The sequence below is a fragment of the Dasypus novemcinctus genome, chromosome 1 (assembly GCF_030445035.2).
Source record: "Dasypus novemcinctus isolate mDasNov1 chromosome 1, mDasNov1.1.hap2, whole genome shotgun sequence".
Taxonomy (NCBI): domain Eukaryota; kingdom Metazoa; phylum Chordata; class Mammalia; order Cingulata; family Dasypodidae; genus Dasypus; species Dasypus novemcinctus.
Genome location: NC_080673.1, coordinates 74,608,983 through 74,635,625, shown reverse-complemented (window position 1 = coordinate 74,635,625; position 26,643 = coordinate 74,608,983). Strand labels below are relative to the sequence as shown.

Sequence of the window (26,643 nt, the reverse complement as noted above, 5' to 3'; positions counted from 1 at the left end):
CATAGATTTCTGGGTTTAGAACCCCCTGAAATATGCAATATTTTGCCTATTTTTGTACTTTTTGGTGTTGTTATTCATGGACCTTAACATCATCAGATTTTTAAAAGCGTATGTTGCTGTCAAAAAGTTAAGGACTGGACAACCAGCAAGATGGCAATGGCATAAGGAGCTCCTAGAGTCAGCTCCTGCTACAGGGCAGTTGGTAAACACCCAGAGCTCTCTGGAGCTAGCTAAAGCACCTGTTTGAGGATTCCAGGAGGCCAAAAGAGCATCCTGCCACATCCTTGAAGAAGTGGAAGGAGGAGACTGCCCATCTGCAGAGAAGACTCGTAAGTAGAGCGCGCCATACCACAGAGACCGGTGTCCATCCTCCACTGGAGGCACAAGCCACTTTGGGAGCTGTTCCATGGCTGGAATTGAAAGCTCCACTTCCCAAAAATGGGGGAGAAAGAGACGGCTGGGTCCCAACTTCAGCTATTGATGAGTAAATTCAGCGGACTAAAGTGTATCCTGAGAACAGCTGGTTTGAACCTATCCAAGTCAGAAAAAGGCCAGTAGCCACCATCTTAACGCCACGCTTACACAAGGGAAAGTGGGGCGAATGGAAAATCACAGTGCTGGTGGAGACTGGCTTCTTTCCATCCAGATCAGATTGCAGCTCTAGCATAAGCCCCAACCCCACCTCCGGCAGGGAGGAAGCTGGGGTGACCTGCGCCAGCCTCTCTGGGGAAATTACCGGCCAAGCCGCAGAAGCCAGTGAATGTCCTACTTTGGCAGCACAAGCCGCCCCAGGAGCTATTCTTGGCTGGAATTTGAAGCTCCATTTCCCAAAAAACAGGGGAGAAGGAGATGACTGGCCACTGATTTCAGCTACTGATTGGTGGATTTGGCTGGCTAAGGTATAACCCTAGGAGCAGCTAAAGTTTGAACTTGTCCAGGTTGAAAAGAGGCCAGTGACTGCCATTTTGACTCCCAACACCGGCATGAGGGGAAGCCTGGCTGACCAAAAATCACAGTGATGTTAGGAACTGGTTTCTTTCTCCCAGACCAGCCTGCAGCCCCAGCCTAGATGTCATTCCCACCTCTGGCAGGGAGGAGCCCCTGCACCAGCCTATTCAAGAAATTGCAAGTACATTTGGCTGGCACAGACTGAATAATTGGAAGTCTATCGGGGCAACCACAGTCATCTTGGACCCGCACTGCATAAATTACTGCCCACACCTGCAGCTCCATCCCCACCCCAGGCAGGGTAGAAAGGGACATGAAGCTTCATCAGACTCTCTGGGCAACTAGAGTCTAGGCCTGCATGACTTGGATTATTCCACACAGCTGTGACCATGTCCCTACCCCTGGCAAAGGAGAAAGTTTGGAGAAGCTTCATTGGTCCCTGGGGCAATTAGGGCAGCTTGAGCCTCCACAGCTTATAGCACCAACTACATCCTTGGTTCCTACTGCACAACCAGCAAGGGAGAAATTGCAGGAAGCCCTAAACTAAAGAGAAGAACTGCACCCAGATTAAATACTCTAGTAAGCCAGGTGCCAAGACACCAACAAAAAATTACAATCCACACCAAGAAACAGAAAGGTATGACTCAGTTAATGGAACAAGATAAGCCTCCAGAAGACATAAAGGAGTTGAGACAACTGATCATAGATGTTCAAACAAATCTCCTTAATAAATTTAATGAGATGACTGAAGAGATTAAGGATATTAAGAAGGAAAAAAAGTTAAGGACCACTATAAGACACTTTTTTAAAGATGAAGTAAAAATAAAAAGAAATTATGAAAGAAAAAGTAAAGATATTTTTATATGACCTTTTTTCTAGTAGAAAGTTTCCTGATTTCTCTCTGAAATAAGACCAGCTTAATAAGTCCATTTTCTTCTCAGGCTACTACTATTCAAAATAGCTCATCAAAAGAAGGATTTCTAAATTTTTAACTCTAGATTTGTGTAACTATTAATTAATAGGATCCTAGTTAACATAAAATCAATCTCTGTTCAACATAAAATCAATCTCTGTTCACATTCACCTCAACTTCCAGTGATACAAAATGTATAGTCTTTCCTAAAATCACAGCTTTCTATATCATGATCAAGTGAAAAAAAAAAAAAATCCCTTTGATGGAAGAGCAAAACCTATTCATCTTAAATAATCAAATCTTGTATTTGGCTAAAGGCTGCCAAAGCAATATACCAGAAGTGAGTTGGCTTTTACAATAGGGGTTTATTAATTTATAAGTTTACAGTTCTGAGGCCATGAAAGTGTTCACATTAAGGCAGCATCAGGAGATGCTTTATCCCCAAGCTGCAGCTCTGTGCACACAGGCACATAGTGGCAACTGCTAGTCCCTCCCCTCTCGTCCAGACCTCATTGCTTTCAGCTTCCGGCTTCTTCCATCTTTCTCTTTGTTCCTGGGACTTTCTCTCTGGTCCTGTGAGTTTCTCTTCTGGGTTCCATGGATTTCCACTTCTGGAGGTTTCTCTCTGTTTTCTATGACTCCGCTGGTTCCAGTTTATACACCAGTAAAAGGATTAAAACCCATTCTAGGCTATACTTTACAGGAATAATCTGATCAAATGACCCCCAAGGGAATCTCATCTAATCAAAGGTTCCTGAAAAGTTCACACCCACAGGAATAGACCAATGTAAGAACATAATTTTCTGGTGTCCACAAAAGACTCAAACTATCACAAACATGTAAATCTTGAAAGAATCCTTTCCATTAGAGTACCTCTGAGTAATCTATTGCAGTGAGAGTGGAGGTAAAGTGGGGGTTGGAATGAGACACATACATACTGCCACACACATACACAGCTTTATTTTTATCAGATATTCCTGGAAACCTTTTCAAATATACACACATGCATACACATTCACACTGACAATGTAGAATCATTAGGGTATGAACTGTTGAAGTGATGAGACTAAGAACTCTTGGTGTACTAAGACAGAAATAGGCTGAAAACCACTGACAGTCCAAATCTTCCTTTTACACAAGTGGTTATCAAGGTTTTGAGAGGATAAAATCTCTTGTCCAAAATCACTCTTGGCAAAGAAAATAAGCCTGAATCTCAGATTTGTTTGTACCAAATTTCTTTTGGACATATAAGTTTGGAGATCATTAGAATTAGACTATAACAATATATTTGCTATGAAAGATAAATCTCAGGAATTTCAGAACAAATTCTGAATATTTGTGTGTGTGTCAGGGTGGGGAGAGATGGGGGGTATTTACAGTTTTGTAGCAATACAAATTTACATAAACTCTCAGTATAAAGACTAGAGTTCACTAAGCTATCAATTTACTGAGACATAATAATAGAGATGAATAACTATGTTTTTAGTATTTCATCTCTCTTCTTGACAAGTGACTTTCAGAGTGGAGTAATGCCTATATGTAGTGGCTCCCCAAAGAAGTCTGGGTCGAGAAACACAGACTACATATGCAGTATATAAACATGCTTATTGTTGCATCATGTCAGTGGAAGAAAATGTAGAAGGAACTTTAGAGCACAATAAATCTCTCTTTAGGAGAGCATTGCTTGCTACAACCTGTCTGCAGCAATCAGAGGAAGGAAGTTAGCAAGAAAGGGAAAGAATGCCAGGTTGCAAGTGCCAAAATGTCTCATCACTTGCAATTCAAGAGAAAGAGCAGATTCCTGTAACTCAAAACAGTTCAAATTCAGCTGCTATAGTTACCACGCTATTTTTTTCCAATAGTAAAGGTGATCTTTATCTACATATGGATTGTGAAAACCACAGAGGGTAATTGTTGAAAAGGACCTTAGAAATCATTTCCAGTCCTTTGTCAGGTGAAGTGACATTGGTCAGAGAGCATTATTTGACTCCTAGCCCAGTGTTCTGTCCATTACTCTCTGCTACTTTATCTGTGAAGAATAATAGTTCTAACCAAATCACTTTTAAACTGCAAATAAATCATGATCTATTAAGAGTATGTGTCTTTGTTATTTGAGTATAGCCTGTAGTTGATTCTGAGGAACTGATTCTGATGGATTTACAAAAAATAAAATTAGGTTTCTTTTGTGAAAATTTAACACATTTTTAATCTGCTATCCTGATGCATTTGGGAGCTACCAAATGTGCTCTCAGAGTCATATTTCTTGCTCAGTTATAGTTTTGGTAAAGCAGACTTGAATCTGTGCAGGAATATTTTGGACACCTAGGAGCCAAGTCATATGGAGTCATAGAATTGTTTCAGTCAAGATGCCATTGACTGTAAGAGGCACCATGATAGGTTTCTTTATAGGTTTCTAAGAATGAAAGGAAGAAATTAAACTATGGCATACGTTGGCTGCAAGACAAATTTTGATTTCCATGATGCTAAAAGGTGAAGAAAATTGTATTTCAGAATCCTCGAAATATACAGGAGGTGGTTGACTAGAAAAGGTAAAGGCCTTTCTGAAGGGGGGAAGGATGGAGGCAGGAGTGAGAGAGAGCCTGAGTGACAGAGTAAGCAAGTCTGGCTGAAGCAAAGGCTACTGTGGGAAGCAATGGGAGATACCTGTAAGGCTACAAGACGTAGGGTTGGGAGTACAGTGAGGACATTTCGCAGAGCAGGGCCATTTGTCCTGAGCCCCAGCCTCCTGGTTTTGTTCATTAGTGAACAGGAGATAGTATTAGAAATCAAGTCTAACAATTTAAATCTGAGTAAGGGAGCATAGCTCTCACAATATTTGAGAGCCTCCTAGGATTTAAAAAGCAAGTTAAAGAATTAAATGCTAGCCTAAAGCATTTGAATGTTATTTTTTAGGCAATACAGAGCCTCCAAAAAGTAGTGAAGTAAACAGTGTTTTAAAAAGATGAATCTAACATGGGTGTGGATAATTATAATCTGCCAAAAATCTCTTCACTTTTTTACTCCCTCTCTGGAATAGCAATAGTGACGTGATGACAGGCCTTTTTTTCTATTTTACCATGTTGTGCTACCTCTGAGAAAAATCCAAGTGCTGCACTTGATAGTGAAGAAGCCAGTAGTTATTTACATGAGATTTTAACCCATCCTAACCAGTAGACTCAATGCTAAAACACAACATTCTAAAATTCAGTTACATCCTTTAAAAAAAAAATTGATTCACTTTGGGTGTAGTACAGACCTGCCCATCCTCATCAATTGCACTCCAGGCAAAATAGACACACCTCTTCCTGAAAACACAGACAACCCAAGTTACTGTGGCCAGCTTCTTGCATTATCATTTTTATATCAGTTCTTCACTAACTACTAATCACTTTATACTACTAATGTACACACTGCCCTTTCCAAGAGCCAGGCTTCCTTTGGTGGTTCTGAGACCTCAGTATTCTGGGATAACTTCTCATTTGTAGTATCTTACTTGACGTTTTTCCTTCTCTCATCTTTCCCAAATCTCTAGCAGTGTATATTCTATTACTTCTGTGAACACTTCATATCACTGTGAACAAGAAATTACCTTCCTATTTGCTTGCTTAATTCCTTCACATTCCTTGATTTAAGAATGAGATCCCCCTGACTACCCCCAGCAAAAAGAGATTTAGGTGGCTTCTATGCATAAAGCAATTCTCTCACAAGGATCGTATCATTTCAGATTCAAATCCCTAAAATTTATCACAGTGCCTGGTGCATAATAGTCACTAATTAATTAAATGATTAGCTGCTGGATATTTGTATCATGTCTAGCTCTAAAGTTTGTGTTTAACATAAACAATAGTGGTTTAATCAGATATAGTCTCTGGCTTCAAAATTAGATCTGAATAGAAGATTTAAGACATTCAACTAATTTGAAGATAAGAAAGCATGAAATAAGTACTCTAAAAGAGGTTCAAGAACATCTAGCAAGAACAGATAGCTTCCAACAGAGTGATTAAGAGTTAATCACTATGCTAACCTTAGAAAAAGGTAGTATTTCAGGAAGCAGAGGGGAGAAATAGGTAGGTGTTCCTTATGGAAATAACAAAGAACATAGACATGAAACCAAGAATGTATTTGGAGAATGTTGAATAGTCTAATTTGCATGGTTCAGAATTACAAATAGGAAATTAATGGGTGATAAAGCTGGGCAAATAAAATGAGGTCATATCTTGGAGTTCTCAGACTTTAGTAGAAGAAAAATTCTAGCCTGAGATTTTAGGAAGATTAATCAGTGCTGAGATTGGATTAGAAGAGGTAGGCTAAGGGTAAAGAGTTATAGTAGTTATTTAGGACAGTATTTAGGAGGAAACTAAACTAAATGAAAACACAGGAGGGACAGATGTGAGAGACATTGTATTGTATAAAGAAATGTGTGTTGGTCAGTCTACCTTTGGATCACCACATTTTAAGAGAAACCTGTCAAGCAAAGAGAATAATCAAGATTTGAGTGAGAGGAAGGAGTGAGGGTCTGCAAACTGTGAGTTTGTGGATAATCATGAGGGGGAAAAAAAAAGACTATGAAATAGAGTGTGATAGGCAGCTTCCATTACTTGAAGGGCCGTCATCTGAAAGAGACACCATACTTACTCTGTTACTGCAAGGGGACAAGAAGAGATACTGAAAAACTGGACTATGAAAACCATCACTTAGGAAGAATAATTCCAGTATTTTGAGAGGTTTAACTTATGATGAAGGGAACTCATAAGTATCTTAAAAATTGTCTTCAAGATCATCCATCTTGCACGTGCGTTTAACACTGGTCTATTAAAGTTCTGTAACAAAGAAAAAAAAATTGTCTTCAAATACTTGAAAAGTCTGCCACATGGAAATGGGACTTTTAAACAGATTCAGTTAATTTCATACATCAGAACCATTTGTAAGTTATAATGAAGCAACTTTTCTCTTTAATATAAAAGAACTTAACTATCAGTGATAGGTAGCCATCTATTACAAATATTATAGGAAGTGTGGGTAGTTTGGGAGGGAAGGTTGACAGTGACAAATGTTTGTTTTTGTTTTTATTTTGTACAGACAAATGTTCTTAAAAAAGACAAATTGATAGTTTCTGTTAGATTTATTTTCTTAGTATCGCTAATATCAGACAGTAAAAGAAAAGAAAAATTCAGTGGTCCAAGATGGCTTAGAACTTATGTCTACACAATTAACTCATGTTATCTCATGGATACTTCATAATTTATACTCCCAATTACTCAAGCAAAAAATACAAAGAAATGTATCAGGAAGTTTAAGTACCCATATATGAATAATAGAATTTCTTTGTTAAAATGAATACCAAATAACAACAAAAATTACTTTTTAAGGAATCATCAAGACTCCTAGCTATCTTAACTTTGAGATTTTACTTGGTATCATAGCTTGCCAGGGCTGCTGTAACAAAATAACACGGACTGGCTTAAACAGCAGAAATGTATTGACTCACAGTATTGGAGATTAGACATCCAAAATCAAGGTGTGAGCAAGGCCATGCTTTCTTCAAAATCTGTAGCATTCTGGTAGGGGCTTGCCAGCAGTCTTGGTTTTTCTTGACTCTGCCCTCCATCACATGTCAATCTATCTGCTTTATCTGCTTTTCCTGTGTCTTGTACTTATATGTCTAAATTTCCTTTACTAATAAGGACTCCAGTCATACTGAGTTAAAGCTCACCCTGTGTGGTAGTTTGAGGCTTTTGTGGACCCTAGAAAATTATGTTCTTAAATGAATCCATTCCTATGGGTGTGAACCAATTGTGGGTAGGACCTTTTGGTTAAATCACTTAAGTTAAGGGCTTTTGATTGGATTGCTCTGGTGGGGCATGACCCAGGGTAGTTTTTGGTTCTCTTGCTGGAGTTCTTTATACACAGGATGGGGTTGGAAAGACAGAGCAAAGAGAACACCCAAGAGCTCAGAGAGGAACCCATAGAAGCTGAAGCTATGAGAGCAAGAAGCTGAAATCAACAGAATCCAGGAGAGAGAAAGCCACAGAAGAAGCAACCAGAAGCTTAAAGCAACAGAGCCTGGAAGAGGAGGTAGAGACCGGCAGTCACTGCCATGTGCCTTCCTATGTGACAGAGAAGTCCAGGATTGCCACCAGCTGGTGGTGTTTGGGGAGAGAGTGTCACCCAATGCCTTGACTGGGACATTTTTCCCAGCCTTGGAAACTGGAACTGTAAGCTTATAAATTAATAAATGCTTGTTGTAAAAGCCAACCTATTTCTGTCATATTACCTTAGCAGCCTTTAGCAAAGTAAAACACCCTCATTCAATTTGTTCTGGTCCAAACAGGATCCTCAGAGATCCTATTAACAAATGATTCTATACCTACAGGACTTGCAGATTCCACTTACAAATGAGTTCATATCCACAGGACCAAGAATTAGGACTTGAAACATGTCTTGTTCCATTTATAAAATAGGAATGTAATTACTCGTCTCCAGATTTATTATACAGATTAGCAATAACATTTATAAAATACCTAGAAAAGAATCTAGTATTTGGTATTCAATAATGGTAACTACTGTTATTATATCTTTAAAAAAAACTTAAAATAAGCTTGCTACACAGATGCAAAATGGTCAGATATAAAGAGCATGGGCTTTTGAGTCAGGCTGACCTGGCTTTGTTCCTAACTCAGTCACTTATTAGCAAGGCATCCATAGCAGCCTATTTAACCAATATGAACACAGGTTCCTTATCTGTAAAATGAGAACAATGCCTAACCACCCCCACCCTACAAGTTGAGAATATTAAATGAAGCCATGTGCATTATTCCTGCATTTAGCAGAATCTGGCATGTAGTAAAAGCTCAGTGTTAATTTCCTTTCCTTTCCCCAAATACATGAGTAGGCAGTACCCCTCTTATAACCTGTTAACATATATTTTATAAACTCTGGTGGGCTGGAAGGCTTGGCTGAGCTCTGTAGTTCCTGAGGGAAGAGAAAGCTCTCCCTCTTTACCAGTGCAAACTCCTGGGACTGATTCACCTAATGGACTGCCGTCTGTTATACAACACCTAAAAGTAAACTAGTTTTAATGGATAAACAGAGGGCAGACACTCAGATCATGTGTTTCATATAAAAGTAAAGAATTTAAACTACTAATGTCCAGGCACATGCATGATAAGTCCACCTTTCCATCTTCATCTTTGACTCTTTTATAATTCGACCCATCTTCATCTTAGGCTTTTATGTAATTCTGAGCCACATTTCAAGAATCAACCCAAGTTCTGCCAACTCTATGACTGTTATTGAATTTCTAGCCTATAGTGATTTTTCCCCACCCTGCTCCCTCACAACTCCATCTCTCTGACCTTCACATTTTGGCACCTACTTTCTATTTTGGGTTCTTCACTACTTATTTCATGTGTGTAATTTGTTTTCCCAATATAAATTTTTTTTTTTAAGATTTATTTATTTTTCCCCCCTTCCCCTCCTCCCACCCTGCTGTTTTTGCTGTGTGTGTTGTCTTCTCGTCCCATTTTCTCTCCTCTAGGATTCACTAGGATTCAATCCTGGGGACCTCTGATATGGAGAGAGGTTCCCTGTCAATTGCGCCACCACAGTTCCTGGTTTCTGCTGTGCTTCACCTTGACTCTCCTCTTGTCTCTCTTTTGATGTGTCATCATCTTGCTGCGTGACTCACTTGTGCGGGCACTGGCTCACCACACGGGCACTTGCGTGGCTGCAGGCTCACCACGTGGGTACTCACGCAGGCACTGGCTCACCACACAGGCACACTTTCTCTTCTTTTTTTACCAGGAGGCCCTAGAGATTCAAACCCAGGTTCTCCTATATGGTAGATGGAAGCTTTATCACTTGAGTCACATCTACTTCCCTCCCAATAAAAATGTAAGTCCTTGAAAGGTAGGGAACTATATTTTTATGTTTCTTCCATGTCCTCACTATACCTAACCGAAGTAGTATGCATAATTATTATTTAATGAAGATTTATTAAATTGCTTAAAGTTTTTGGATATAAACAGATATGAGGGATCATATTGGGGCAATGAAAATGCTCAAAAACTATTATGGTGAAGGTTGTCTGACTCAGGAAATTTACCAAAAATAACTGACTGGTACATTAAAATTGATGAATTTTATGGTGTATAAATTATTTCTCACAGTTGCTAAAAAATAACATGAGATTATATAGTTAGCTCTTTTTTTCCAAAATAAAATTCTCCAACATGATAACATTTCCATTATGAAAGAATGGAAATCCGTTCATTCAAATTTTGCATTAGAAAAACAGATTATTTTTACTCTTAGCCTTTCCATCTTTTTGGCTTAACTTTAGAGCTTTGTCTCTTTAAGCAATATACTGATACATTTTAAAGTAAAATAATTCTCTCAGACTTTTTTGAATATACCTACAGAATCTTAAAGAAACTGCAGTAATTAAATGTGGTTATTTTCTCTGATAGCTTGATGCCAACACAACCAGAAACACAGTAGTAAATTTAGACACTGCCATTAGGTTAGCAGAAATCTATCGTAAGATTTTCATCCCATTAATTTAGCATTTTAAGTTTTTTAAGTGATCATCAAAATGAAAACACAAAATTTAGAATTATAAAATATCTTAAAACTGAAACTATACCAGCAGACTTTAGTTTGATAACTGTTGCTTCAGGGGCAAAAATATCCAGCCTTATGCTTACCACACTGTTGTTTTATATGCATTCAATGCCTCTGTGTTTTGATCAATTAAGATTACTGCAGGCCTGGCTTTTGTAGTGGTAACACTGATGCTGACTTTGGTCAGATCATAAATGAGCCAGTAAAAATACCAATTCTAGGGCTGGTTTTAGGTAGAATAATAAAATTGAGACCTCTTTATCTTCCTTCTGTTACCCTACTAACTTCTGCTGCCCTTCCTTCTGTCCATTTCTTAAAGTGAGATTGATAAATGTTTATTCCCATCACTCTTACAGCTTTGATAGAAGAAATATAGAAACATATTTTTATATAATTTTTGTTTGTAAAATAAGAACATTCTCTTTGTAGAAAGATTTGAAAATGCAGTAAAATAAAACAAAGTTTTTAAAAATGACATGTGTACCTAGCTTATGAAATAACCACTGTTAACATTTCTGATATTTTTCTTAACAGATTCCTTGGGGTTTTTTTTGACTAATTTAAAAATTGTTAAAACATAGCTGGTCAGTTTTATACTTTGCCTTTTTTACTAAACATTATAAACATATGCACACATCTCATGTTTCTTTTAACTTATTTTAAGCATTATCTTTAATTATTGTGTTGTAGTCCATTGTATGAAAAACTCATGAATTGGACATTTAGGTTGTGTGCAGTTTTTCCACAGTGTTTCTGTGGATAAGTTTGTGTGTAAGTCGCTTTCTCCATTTTGCATTATTTTCTTAGGAGACAGATACTTAGAAACAAATTTGCCAGGTCAGGATGTGAATATTTTCCTTGTTCATTGATATCTTTTAAAAAATTTGTTGTGTTTTTAATTAATAATGAAATGATAGATTTTCATATTTTTATTAATCATTTGATTTTCTTTTTTGTAAACTCTTTATGTCCTTGGTTCATTAACTATTGAAATTTTAATATCTTTCTTAATTTGTTTAAATTCTTTATATTGTTAGGTTATATATTTTTTCTTGGAGATATTTTACCCAGGTGGTTGTTTATTTTGGAATCTCATTTGCAATCCTCTGGCATGCATGAGCCATTTCTGTGGAATTCTCCTTTGCTTTTAGACTTAAAAAATCTTGAGGGTTAGATATTTGGATAAAATAGGGCTTTTATTTCATTTCAAACTATTAAGCTTATTATTTTTTTTAAATCTAAAATCATGTTTTCCTTTAAGCAGTTTATTAATGAGGATGCAAATAATTTCAGAGATCCCATGTAGGGTTTTGTTTTTTTAAAACCATTGTAACAGATAAAGGTAAACCTCATTGACTAATTATTTACATTTTTATTTTAAGAGATACATTGAATGGTGTGGTATCAAGGCCACCTTTTAAACGTGTGCAAGTCAAGGATTTCTGATGTTTAAAATTGTATTTACAACTAAGATCATATTAGGTTACTGTTCACTTATGTCCTAGGGTGGTTTTGCAAAATAAAAATAAGGTTAAATTTAAACTCGTCACCTTAATGGTATACCATATTTATTATTTCTATGAGAAGAAAAGTTAGAGTTCTTCTATTACTTTTAAGTAAAGCTTCTTTATAAAAAGATAATTATCATAACAAATTATTAATTGAATATGACATCAAACAGGTAATATATGAAACATTTTGGATATATATATATGTTTTTAAGATTTTATTTATTTCTCTCTCCCTGTTTTCTGCTCTCTGTGTTCATTCACTATGTGTTCTTCTGCAACCGCTGGCATTATCAGGCAGCACCTAGAAACTACGTCTCTTTTTTGATGCGTCATCTTGCTGTGTCAGCGCTCCATGTGTGTGGTGCCACCCCTGGGTGGGCTGCGCTTTTTTCACATGGGGCAGCTCTCCTTGCGGGGTTCACTTCTTACGCTTGGGGCTCCCCTACGCAGGGGCACCCCTGCATGGCACAGCACTCCTTGCGCATTACAGCACTGCGCTTGGGCCAGCTTACCACATGAGTCAGGGGGCCCTGGGGATCGAACCCTGGACCCTCTATATGATAGGCAGATGCTCTGTCAGTTGAGCCACGTCCGCTCTCCTTTGGATATATTGATAGATGTTATTTAATCTATAACCAGCATCATAAAATTTTGTAAGTCCTTTTATTTAAAGTTTCTTAACGGAAAATCTAAAGATTCCTCTTCTATATACCAAAATATATAAATATTATTAATCTGTGTTTGATAGCTCCCTATGGAAAAGGAAGAGTTGATATTACCATAAACATGCTCAGTTCTTCATATTAGTTGTTGAAGCTAATTGTGAGTTATTGTGACTTCATCTACCTCTGGTTATCATGTTCAGAATCTTATCTAATGACAAGATTTGTTTTAGAGCATTGTAAGCTTGCAGTTAAGAATGTTCATTAACTGTAAATATGGTTAAACAGTTGCCTGTTCTCAGTTGGTAAATGTCTAGTTAGATGACAATAGTGGGTAGATATGCAACTACAGCATTAAATCTTCGAAGATGAGATAGAAACTGTCTTGTCTGCCTGTAATCTTGTCATAGGATCACACTTTCAATGGGGAAGAATAAAGTAATAGCTTCTTCTAGCTAGAAGTATACAAAGTATAGGGTTATATAAAGATCTATTACATTCCTCAAATGACCCTTTACATTGAAACATTTTTCTATCTTTGATTTTAAATCCTTTCATGTAAATTGACAATAAAATGAGGAACCCAAAAAATACGGTTTACTGAAGTCTTTCATACTCTAAGATTTAAATAAATGGGGGCCAAATGTGAAGCATATTTTATTGCCAACCTATAGTGTGCCTTTATTTTAAATTATTAATTCTCACAAAAACTCTGTATACCCAGAGAAGATTACTGACTTGTCCAAGGTCATATAGTAATAAAGAGGCAGAGCCTAGCTTTGAACCTTGTACTATCTGACTTTGAAACCTAAACATTTTCTTCTTAAACACATTTGATATGTAAAATTTGATATAATCCAATCTAGAAAAGGTAACTGACTGTATAGAGTAGTTTCTGCTAAGTGCCAAATAATTAGAAGAAAGCAAAGAGAGATTACTCTAGGCTACAATGATCAGGAAAAACTGACTGAGTATAACTTGAGTTGGACTATGAACTCTGGGTAGATTATATCTAGGTCGAGACATTGGCCTTAGAAGGAATGAAGACTAAGTGATTTTTAAAGAAATTTGTTAATATGTATTTGAAGACAAAAGGGAAGAGAGTTTCCAGGTTACTTAAGGACCCTGACTCAATTGAAGTCTCTGTGCTTAGCACAGTGCCTGATACCCTAGTAAGGAACTCAGTAAATATTTGTTGAATTGGAAGATTCTGAGAGATGAGAGAAACAAAGTTGAGAGTGTACAAACTTGGGATGTTGGAGAAAGCAGAATTAAGAGTGCTTTCCCAAATGTTTAGCCTGAGAGGTGGGCATGAATGGCAAGGAAAAGAGATAGTGAGTAATTCTGATTGATTTAGAATAATGGGTCTAAAAATGAATTCTGAGGTCATAGGCAAGGTCAATGAAAGAATTAGTTATACCTAATGCCCTTAACCAACATTGAAGGATAGGAGACTAAGTTGAAGCATCCACAAGATTCTTCTGTTTTCTTCTCAGAAATCTGAGATATATTACAGAACAGATAATTCTGCCTTAATATTCACCATTCTAAACCTAATATATGAAAGCACATGAGGTTCCATCCTTTATTCAGGTAATGGGACCTGATTGCATATGTATACTTAAACCTTTGTGCAGTGTTGGAACAGTAAGTAGGCACAATTGAAAAATATACATCCTAAACAGGTTCTTTCAATGAATGCCTAGGAAAATATACAGCTGAAGTAGCAGAGCTGGAAAACTATTTGGTGGGGAAAGCTGATGGTTTCGTTTTAGCACTTCCGATGATTTATTGTATTTTTAGTACTTATGATGTTGAGCTCTGTCCTTCCCATCATCCAATTATGATGTGCAAAGCCTGATTGCATGCACTCTTTGACTATAGTCCTTGGCACTAATAACCCTAAACAAAGCTGCAGGCACTAATTATCTCCTTTTCCTAATCTGAATTTTGCTGTGCTTTTGAACTATTAAGTCTTCTGGAGTTCTAAGAGGACTTTCCCATCATTAGAGAGACATATACTTCTCCAGAATTCAGGTGACAAGACTTTGAATTAAAATTTTATGTGGAGTTTTTGATTCTTATACTGTTATCTTATACTTATATAACAGTACAAATAAATCAATGTGCTTTCGTTTATTGTTTTTATATGCTCCAATCAACAGTACCTGTGTATCATAAGGAAATGGCATAAAAGTTCACTCTAAGTTATGCAGAAGATGTACATGCCCCTCCCTCATCTGTTTACTTGTTGTTTTTGCTCATTGTTTGTGCTCGTTGTCTGCTTGTTGTTTGTTGTCTTGTTTAGGAGCACTGGGAACCTGAACCCAGGACCTCCCGTGTGGGAGCTGGGTGCTCAACTACTTGAGCCACATCTACTCCCTATACATGCTTTTTGATAGATTTGGAGACTTTGAAGAGGATTCATTTTGTCTCCATGTTCTAAGATTCTCTCTGTAACTAATCGATAATGTGATGTTTTATCTCTTCTTGGTGCGCTATTCTCTGAGTTTCTTTGCAGTGAAACCAAGAGGGTAGAAAAGAATAAATTTTAACTTTAGGTGTATGCTAGCTAAAAGGAAAGTGATCCACTGAATTTCTGAAAACATCTGAAAAATGGCAAGGCAGACACTGAGACTATTGCTTTTAGTTAAAGAACCATGAGACTCTTGACTCATTACATTGCAATGAGTCAGAGATTTTTAGCTTGAAGCATAGAGCTTTAATTTTTCTTCCAAAGACTTGACCAAAAGAATATGGTTTCCTTTAAAAAGAAAGATAATTTGTTTGTTTTTCTTTTTAAAAAATTCATCTTCTTTCCTAATGTTTTTTCTTTCTTAAATTCTCTTGCTTTTTTTCTCTGCCTATTAGCTATGTTACTTGGGTAACTCACTCTGCCTTCATTTCCTTATCCACAAAATGGGGTTATTAACCTACCTATTTTGTAGGGTATTGTCCCCCCAGTCCTCCCCCCATGAAACATTCATTGCATTTGGTGACTACATCTCTGAGTACCGCTGCACCTCATGGTCAATGGTCCACACCTGTGGACTATAATAAGTATTTTAAACATCACTATTTTTGTTAGCACAATTTTTTAAACAAATGTACAAAAGTAGTATAAATATACATTTGTTGTACATCTTGGCCAAGTGGGGAAACAAAAATAGGTAAGGAGGGAAGCAGATGTGGCTCAATCAATTGGGCTTCCGTCTACCACATGGGAGGCCCTGGGGCCTCCTTGTGAGGGCAGGCTGGCCAGCGCCCACAGAGAGCCGACGGTCTGCGCCTGTGGAGAGCTGGCGCAGCAAGATGACGCAAAAAGGGAGACAAGCAGACACAAAAGATCGCACAGCGAACGGACACAAAGAACAGACCGCAAGCAAGCAGCAAGGTGTGGGGATTAATAAAATAAATCTTTAAAAAAAAATACGTAAGGAAAAAGCAGGATAAATGAGGGAAGAGAAAGAAGGCAAACTGGCAAGATTATGTAGGGGTGTAAGCACTGCAGAAGCAGAATAAAACATAAATATCTAGGGAGAAAGAAAGGACAGATAAGAAGAGATAGGAAAGTTCCAAAAAGTTCTTCCTGCTTCTAAAACCCATTTATTTATATACATACATAGGCACACTTCCTCTCTTTCTCTCTCTCGCTCTCAATAAATAAAATTCTAGATGGGTTAAGCACCTTGTTCTGGTCTACTTTCCACCACTTCACAGCGTTTATTAATACTGTGTTCCATTTGCTTGGTTAGTTGTCCATCTTCGCCATTTAACTGCAAGCTCTCTGGGAGCAAGAAACATGTATATCTTGTTCATCATTGGAATCCTAGTATCTCACACATAGAAGACACTCAATAAATATTTAAATTGAATAAAAAATAGGGCTTTGCAATATTAACCTTTATTCTTCCATAAATATGTTTCCTAATATTTCCCATAAAGTACCTGTGCTATTTCACATAATAATGCTCATCACATCTTCAGGAGAAGATAGTTGTCTTGTTCATCAAACTTTTTGTGTTAACTTTTCTATTCTTTCTTTCTTTTCAGATCTGTTATTTTGTGTTTTTGTTTTGTTTGTAATGCAGCATACTTGATGCTGCAACCAGTGGCTTTTTGCCATACATTCTTATTACTTCTTGGAACATTTTGTTTAGGAAGTGGGGTAATTAGTTTATAAACATGGGGTAGTAGAAGAACTCTAATTAGTGCCTTTTGGCCTGAGTTCAGTGATAAACAAAGTAAGACGCACGTCAGCATTTGTCCTAACAGTTTATAAAAGTCCTATTACAGTCCTATGAGACAGCCTACACAAGATATATTAAATAATATAGTATTTGAGTCCATGAGAAAGTGCTTAATTTAATAGTCTGGGCATGATAAATTAGCTGCCTAGCTCTGAAGGCTTTCATTAGTCTTAATTATTCAGAAATCCTAAACAAAGCCTTCAACATGTATCCCTTATAACTTTTCATATCTTTAGTGAAACGTAATCTCTGTAATCCGTACCTAAACTAATTTCTCTGTTTTACTGTAATCTACTAGCAGAACAAGAAATTTGGTTTGGACCATCAAAATTAAGCAAAACTTTTCTCATGCACTCTTTGCCCTGTCAGCACAATTTCTTTGGTTCAGTTCATTGTTTCTTGAGTCCCTTACTTCCAAAAAAGCACTGCTTCTACACTAAAGGTATAAGTGAATACTTTTTTCCCACTAAGATGTTGTCCTTTCTCCATTACTGAAGCCATTTTCTCTAGGTTTTTAAGAACAGAATTTTCTACTAGACAGCTCTTTTTTTTAGTAAACACTTTCAGCTTAAAATTGGACTGGGCATGATGTCTGTGTACAAGGTCTTAAGAAACTCATTTGTACTCAGAACTGCAGTATCAAAAACTTCTTTGTGAATAATTTCTTTGTATGAAACCACTGAACTGAAAATGGCAAATAAATATTGTGAAAAAGGAGAACGCTTAGATAGACTAATATCTGTCAAAGAAATGGAAATATTAATCAAAGTACTTCCCAAACCCTATACATAAACATACAAACAAACACACATACTTCCATGTCCCATAGGTTTTATAATACTCTTCAACCAAACTTCAAAGGAAGATAGTTCCTGTCTCATGCAGATGTTCTTTAATAAAATAGAAGGGGCAGGGGTGGGGGGAAGCTACCCAGTTAATGATGCAGGGCTTGCACAAATTTGATTCCAAAAGTACAGTATAAGAAAAGAAGATTATAAACCTGTCTCACTTATAATCACAAATGTGGGAATTCTAAATGAAATTAGCTAACTAAATCCAACAGCAATTTTTTAAATGTATTTATCTTTGGGCAACAAAGATGCTTTAATATAAAAAAAATGTGTCAAAGTCACTACATTGATGTACTGTAGGCTTTCAAAAAGCATATAATTATATAAATGAGTACTTAAAAAGCACTTGATAAAACTTAACTTCAATTTATGATTAAAAGTGTAGGAAACAAGGAATAGAAGGAAACTTTACTAATTTGGTAAAGGTCATACCAAAAACCTATAATAAACATCAAAGGTAAAATTTTTAGCAAAATGCAAGACAAAAACACCAACTAGCACTGCTATTCTTGATTTAGATCTGGCCAATACTATAATAAATAAAAATGAACTAAAGCTGAACAATAGGAGGTAGAGAGGAGAGGGAAAGAAATATATGGAATAAAACTGTCCTTATTTTGAGAATATATGATGTCTACCTGAGCAAACTATTGTCAGAAAACTAGTGGAACCAGAAAAAAAACAAGTTACATACTTGTAAAAACCATTAGTTTTTTTTTCTATATTAGTAATACTACATTTGCAATTTGTAATACTTAACAAAAATTCTAATGCATTTAGTATTAACCTAAAAAATGTATAATAATTTTATGTGCTTGTAAAACTCTTTTCAAAAAAAATGAAGGCTTAAATAAATGAAGAGCTGTAACATGTTCATGGATGGGAAATGTAACATATGGATGCTAATTTCTTACCAAAAACAATTCCAATTAAAATTATAATAGCATTTTTTAAAGAACTTAGTGAACTGATTCTGATGAAGAACAAAGATTCCACAGATTGCTAAGTATATTTTGAAATGTAAAGGAAAAGAAATTACTTTTCAACTAGATTTTAATCCATATTAATAAAAGTAGTGTGGAACTGGTACAGAAATGGAAACAGGAGAGATAAAAAACAGTATGACTTCTACTGAACCTGTGGCTGGAACTGGGGTTGGTATATACTCAGGAGACTTGAATCTCTGGACTGTCCATGTGCCAGCCAGGCCCTGAGCCTCAACAGAGTTTCAACCCCTACTCTCTGGTTCATTGGACTTACCCAGGTCAGCTAACAACAGGAAGGTGAAGATGGGTCAACCACCAGCCAGGGAACCGAGAAGAGTCTACAACTGCAAGCAGGAGAATTGCATCCATCAGCCATGTGGATTCTAAGCCCCCTCTCAGCTTAGAGGTGGAGTGGATGTCACCATCCCAGGTCCACAGAATGGAGGAATAAAATATGGATTAGAGTGGACTTACTAGTATTCTACTATGAATTATTGTGACTCTAGCAATGGAAGAAATGGTATCATTCATGTGGTGACAGTGGCCACGGTAGTTCTGAGGGCAGGGAGAGGGAAAAAAGAGGTGTGATTTGGGGGCATTTTCGAGACTTGGAATTGTCTTGAATGATATGCAGGGACAGATGCAGGACATTATATATCCTGCCATAACCCACTGAATGGACTAGGGGAGAATGTAAACTACAAAGTAAACTATAATCCATGCGGTGTAGCAGTGCTCCAAAATGTATTCACCAAATGTGGTGAATGTGCCACCCTGATGGGGGGCGGGGGGTGTAGGGTTGGGAGGGGTGAGGAGTGGGGTGTATGGGAACCTCTTATATTTTTTAATGTAACATTTTGTGTAATCTATGTATCCTTAAAAAAAGGACAATAAAATTTTGCTATTAAAAAATACAGTATGTGATAGAGATAGCTTAAATTGGTGGGTATGAGATATGTCCCTTAGGAAAATTGATTTGCTAAATGAAAAAACTAAAGTTGGGTCCCTACCTCACATCATGTATTATGTGAACTCCAAATAGAGCAAAGACCCAAAAGTAAAAAGTAAAATTATAGAGCTAATGGAAGAAAATATCAAAGAATATCTTTATGGCCTTGGTATGAGGAAGAACTTCTTAAGTCCTATCCCAAACAAAATTTATTGGGTAAATTGGTAGCTTTAAAGTATAAAACTATAGATTTCTGTTCAGTGAATTATAGAATAAACAAAATTAACAGAATATTAATAGATTGGAAGAAAGTATCAGCAATATCAAAAGCCGAAAAGATAAATATGTAGACTCTGAGGAATGCTTGCAAATCAACAAGAAGAAATATGTATGTATACATACATACAATACACACAGAGGCTATGCTAGATAATTCATGGAAGTAGATTCCTTAGTGGCCAAGTGTATGAAGATATGTTCAACCTTAGGAGTAATCAGAGAAATGCTTATTAAAACCACAGTAACATATCACTTCATATCCATCTATTTGGTAAGCTAAAAAGGGAAATTAGTTGGTAAATGAAAATGTGGCTGAGGATTTGGTATAACCAGGTCACTTATGCACTGTAGTAGAAAAGTAGACTGACATAGCTAGTCTGGAGAACAATCTCATGGTACTTAGTAAAAAAATCAAGTGTAAAAGATAAGCTGAGGCAGTTTAAAATTTCATCAGTTTATTTGGCCAAGAAACGATTTATGAATAGGGCAGCACCAAACAAAGTGTTAAGTAGCTAGGCTTATATAAGGCAAAGAGGAAGCAATGGAAGATATATTCTGATTGGATAGCTAAACTGCAGTGCCTTTTTTGGGCTATTTCCAGTGGAAAGTCCCCCTTTTAAGGTATCTGTTTCTGATTGGCTGGCATTAAGTTTCCATTTTAATGTTATTATATTTTTAGTACAGCAGGCCTTTTCCAGAAAGGCAACCTTTCTCAAGTTTCTATTCTGCTATTTGGGTTTGTTGATCAGGGGTTGACCAAGGCCAGTCACCCCAGGCTAATGGCCTTCTGAATTTTATTTTAATTCAAGTATAATTTAAAACCTAGGAGTCCCCTTCCTATGAGTATATTCTAAGAAAACACCAATTCAGACCTATAAAGGAGTATATTCCAGAGTGTTTATCATAGAATTGTTATTGGAAGTGGAAAGATTGACACAGCTTAAGTGTCCATTATTAGGAGAATGGTTAAGAAAAATGTAGTGTATCCTATGGAGCACTCTGTAGCAGTCAGAAACAATGAAATAAATGTACTGGCAATGTCCCCCAGTCAGAATTTCCAGGGCACACCTGTGGTTGAACAAGCTGTGTTTATTACTCATTGCAGAGTGAGGATACTGCACACAATATGGGGAACTGTGGGGCACCTCAGTAAAAGGATGTTAGAAGGGACTTACAAGATTAGAGACTGTGTTAGGTGATTTGAGGAAAGGTTTAAGAGAGTGGGGGTCCAAGGATGTTGTCAGGAAGCAGCAGTGATTCCATGACTGGTCATCTTAATCCATAAGGAAGAAAGAGTAGACTGAGGCTAAAGCTGTGGTTGGTAAAGAAGCAGCATTCTTTGAGGATACAGAACAGGGATTCTTAACATTTTTGATCCATGGACCCCTTTGCCATTCAGGTGAAAACCACAGACCCCTTCTCAGAATGTAGCAGCAAATAGTTTTATGACGCTCAACTAGCGTCAGGTCTAACAACTGTCGTAATTTCGAAGTATGGATGAGCGTAAGCAGTTTTTCAAGATATGCAAAAACTGCAATATGATATGAAATGAATACTACTGTAATTTATTACATACATTCATAAGTGAAGGAAATGCTAGATTTCAGTTAGAGGTCAGAGAAAATAAAGATAATAAGTTGGTTTTTTTCAATTCAGGCTCATGAACCTCTTGAAATCTTTCCGTGGACCCCTTGGGTGTCTGTGGACCCCTGATATAGAGGATGTTTACTCATTTTCCTGTCTTGAACAATGTTCATATTTTGTCTGTATTTAAATATGATTATGCAGTGGTCTTATTTTTTGGTTGTTTTTTTTTTTTTGTCTTGATTCATCATGGTCATAGAGTGGTCTTGTCTGATGTCTATTTCTTTTCAATTGTTTATGTTCTACAGAACATCAGGATCCCAGTGTGACTGTCAGTCTAGCTTGTAATAACACAAAGGCCTTGCTGATAATACCAGGCCAGTTCCCAGATGTTTGGGGACTGCTTTTCTCTTACTAAGTACATGCAAACATGAATAGATCTTTAAAAAAATAGTACTGATTTTTAAAAAGGGGCTGAAATGATATCTATAGCATAGTCTTATTTGTGTAAATTAAACATATAAATAAAACAAAAGTATATATTTCTTGAAGATGAATACATATACAAGCTACTATATTAAATGCATAAAGATTTTCATATCTGGTGGGGATGGGATTCGGAGTGAAAAGAAGAGACCAGGAGCTGAGAGTGTGGATGAAAAGAAAAATGAGAAAAGACTTGTGTGAACCACTATACTATATTGAGGATTATGATAATTTAATTCTCAGCAATTAAGGTCCAAAAGCCATAATTCACATGGGCATAAAAGTGGGGAGGTAAAGTGCTAGAGTTTGAGGCCTAGCATCTTATTTGCATTTATTGCCCTTCCTTCATGGAAAGAAGGCTTAGGGATGCCTTCTTTAGGCTTTTCCTAAATTTCTCCCATTTCCACTAGCAGGAATGAGCTACTGTAATGATAACATGTTGATGCTTGTTGAAATAAAATATGCCCACCAGTGTAAAATGAGAACATTAATATTTCATGTGGGAACTTGTCTTAACTTCAAACATCCTCAAAAACTCTAAAAGAATAAAACAAAATGAAACAAAAATATACCCAAAACTTACTCGTTTCAGAGAAAACTATTTTATTACATCTTAGGTAAACGATTTCTTCATAAACCTTAAAATTAGTATCTGTAATCATGGCATTATGTCATCGTTTTCCATTGACTTTTAACTGGAAAAGAGTTTTTTCTAGGAGCAAAGAGACTTCCTTGGCCCCACCCTCAGGTCCCTTATGAGTGAATCTTTAATAGCAAATGCTTTTGTGTTGATTGAATTCACTTCAGCTAACTTAATAAATATTTAGAGGCAACACCATAGGTATTAAGAATAAGGATTCTTTAATTTGGGAAAGAAAAAAACTTAATTTTGAATTCTACACATTTCAACTCAACTTCTCTAACTAATGTGAATATGTTAGTTTTCTTTTCTGGGGTCCTCATTATGCTTTATTTTGCCTTTCCCACTGTTTCAGCCTCATTGGACCTGGTGACTTCCTCGATAGATGTGTCGTCAAGATCAGCTAATGTTCCTACGAATAATACCGTGTTTCTCTGTCACGGTTCTCTTAGTTCTTATTCTTCATTGACCATCTTCTGAAATGAGCCTTATAATCTTGTTTTTTTTATAATCTTTCTCTGAATGTATGTCATTTTATGGTCAAGCAAGGGGAAAAGTATACTATCATAGTTCATATGCTGTCAAATTCTGTTTAATCACTTCTAAAATTATTTGAATCTCCATCATCATCATAGGAGAAAATATTCAACTTTTTCCAGAAGTTTTAAAAACGCTGAAATTAATTTTTAAGGATAATTACTCTATTACATAACCTCTGTAAATCCATAGCAGAGCCTCAGATTTCTTCCAAGTCTGTTAGTAACTATGATGAATTTTAATTTAAGAGGCAAACGTATCTCCATTCACATTCTTTTTTTAATTAATTAATTAATCAATCAATCTTCTCTTCTACCCCACCCCGGTTGTATGTTCTCTGTGTCTATTTGCTGCGTCTTCTTTGTCCTTCTGTTGTTGTCAGCGGCACGGGAATGTGTGTTTCTTTTTGTTGCATCATCTTGTTGTGTCAGCTCTCCGTGTATGTGGCGCCATTCCTGGGCAGGCTGCACTTTCTTTCGCGCTGCGTGGCTCTCCTTACGGGGCGCACTCCTTGCACGTGGGACTCCCCTACGTGGGGGACACCCCTGCATGGCACGGCACTCCTTGCACACATCAGCACTGAGCGTGGGCCAGCTCCACACGGGTCATGGAGGCCCGGGGTTTGAACCACGGACCTCCCATGTGGTAGACGGATATCCTAACCACTGGGCCAAGTCCACCGCCTGCATTCACATTCTTGAATAATATCCCCATTGGATAAATTACTCTGGAAATTTGCTTGTTAAAATAAATTAAAATCTCTGCATTGTGGATTGCCATTGTCTCCTATAGGATATATTCATTCAAAATTCTGATTTTGATCTCTTGAAACTTGTTTCATCCCTAAAAATATATAGCAAATTCCAGTTTTGTTTTATGTAGATAGTATTAAGAAGAAACTGTGCTTTCAAAACTAGGTTGTATATAAATAGTGCAAATTCACATTTTCCTATAAGATAGTATTAAAAATGGTAGCCAGCAATCCCTTTTAAACCCATAGCATGGGTGATATATTATGTTTGCAATAAAGGATACTAGAAAAATAATACTGCTGCAAGTATACAGAACAATAATTAATTGTGCAGAATACTGTTTAATGCTTCTGTGCTTCTATATATCTGCAAATAGGTTACCCAAGCCTCCCTACAGTCCATTCCAGATACTGAATCTCATTTACACCTAACTATTAGTGAAAGATGCTTGATCTGCCTATGAGCTTATGCAATAATGGATATTGTCACCATTTTAATTCCCTCCCCAAGCCAAGTTTTCTTTTCTAGGCATATTGTTTGTTTTCTAAAATCCCCTAAATCCTTGGGCCCGTGACTATGGATTGCACAGTAAGGAACCCAAAAGAGTGAATATCTTTTGAGGAGTTTTTTCATGTTAGTGTATTTGGCAATTTTTCCTTCAAATCCTAACAATCTGGAAGGAAGGATAGGCTGGGGGCCTATAGTTTCCTTTCTCATCTGTATAACTGAATGTTTTTTGTAAACTCCTCATATCGATAGACACTTTATGTAGGATTTTATCTCCATATCAGGAATGGAATTTGACAAAATTTTCCCTACATACACACACATAATAAATGTCATCTTCTTAAAACTGCTATAGGAATTAGTACTTAGAGCATTAGACATTCTTTTGAAATCATTAATTGAAATAGTGTTATTTCCAGAGCAATTTTATCAGAAAGGATGTAAGGTGTTTTGGGCATGCAATTCCAAAGAGTAATAAAAAAATTAGTACTATATAACCATTTATATAACTATTTTACGAGTACATTTGGAACTAATGTTACAGTTTTTTCAAAACCTCTTTAAAACTGGGGTGATTAGTGACAAATTTCATATTCATAGAGATTCATATGTAGTACATTTCGCTAAAAACTAATTGTGAAAAAAAAAAAAAAACTAATTGTGGTTGGCATTGCAGTAGGAAGCAAGCTTGAGTCACTGCTGACTCAAATCCCCGATGGATCAGATATCCATATGGGCCAGAATATGACTTGTTTTTTGAGGAAGGGATAGCATATTTCTTTTTTTTTTTTTTTTTTTTTTTTCCTTTTTTTTTTTTTTTTAAATTTTTTTATTTTTTATTGACTTTGTAATAATATTACATTAAAAATATATATGTGAGGTCCCATTCAACCCCACCCCCCCACCCCCCCCTCTCCCCCCCCCCCCAACAACACTCGTTCCCATCATCATGACACATCCATTGGATTTGGTAAGTACATCTTTGGGCACCTCTGCACCTCATATACATTGGTTCACATCATGGCCCATACTCTCCTCTATTCCATCATGTAGGCCCTGTGAGGATTTACAATGTCCGGTGATTACCTCTGAAGCACCATCCAGGGCAGCTCCATGTCCCGAAGACGCCTCCACCTCTCATCTCTTCCTGCCTTTCCCCATACCCTTTGTCCATTATGTCCACTTTTCCCAATCCAATGCCACCTCTTCTATGTGGACACTGGATTGGTTGTGTCCATTGCACCTTTATGTCAAGAGGAGGCTCAGATTCCACCTGGATGCTGGATGCAATCCTCCCATTTTCAGTTGTAATCACTCTAGGCTCCATGGTGTGGTGGTTGTCCTTCTTCACCTCCATCTTAGCTGAGTGTGGTAAGTCCAATAAATCAGATTGTAGGTGCTGGAGTCTGTTGAGGCTCAGGATCTGGCTATCACATTGTCAGTCCAGAGATTCAAATCCCCTAAATATATCTTAATCCCCAACATTAACTGCACCTCCAGCACATTAGCATGAAAGTCTTATGAAGGGAGATCCCATCTGAGTCCAGATTCATCACACATAAACACCATTTCCAAAGAGGGGCCATCTGCCCTGGTAGTTAACCCCATCGGCCATGACCATAACTCCCATGGGTCTCTTTAGCCCTCAAAGGAACCAATATCTGGGGGTTGTATCTGCTTTATCTGTCTCTCTGACTCTGCTCAGTTGTGCATGAGGGCAAACCTTCTGCCAGCCTCCAGACTCTTTTTTAGAAACTCGTAGCCATATAAACTCATTTCTCCTTTCCATTTCCCCCTTACTTTAGGTCAAACAGCATTTTAAAGTCATGGTATTTTATGTAGACATGGATATTCTGCTGATCCGCATTGAACCTTCCGTATAAGGTCATTTTCCAGTTGCATCATCAGTTGGTAGTTGATAGTGGTCCCTCGTTGCCAGGGAGGCTCATCCCCGGGTGTCATGCATATTTCTTAAGCAAGGTAAATTCTTATTTTTGGTATTGATACTAGAATTCTCATTTCTTATTCTTATGTGTTTGTGCCATATAGACAATGGGTAAATCACACTTGCCAGAGTGCTGCAAAGAAATTCCTAAGAATACAGGCGAGTAACCTGAAATCAGTTTACCTTAAAACATTCCATTGTTTTGAAAGAGAAATGGATTT

At 36.9% G+C, this 26,643-nt stretch overlaps 1 protein-coding gene across 6 annotated transcripts in view; it reads left to right on the top strand.

Moving 5' to 3' along the window:
• AFG2A (AFG2 AAA ATPase homolog A) overlaps positions 1 to 26,643 on the top strand; it is a 327,373-nt gene that overhangs the window by 168,058 nt on the left and 132,672 nt on the right. For 3 of the 6 annotated variants that reach the window (XM_071214813.1, XM_071214811.1, XM_071214821.1), the window contains exon 15: positions 9,665 to 9,754. The exons of the other annotated variants lie outside the window; for them this stretch is intronic. In XM_071214813.1, the coding sequence (XP_071070914.1) occupies positions 9,665 to 9,754 (90 nt within the window). The remainder of the gene's footprint in view (positions 1 to 9,664; positions 9,755 to 26,643) is intronic. 6 annotated transcript variants of the gene reach the window in all.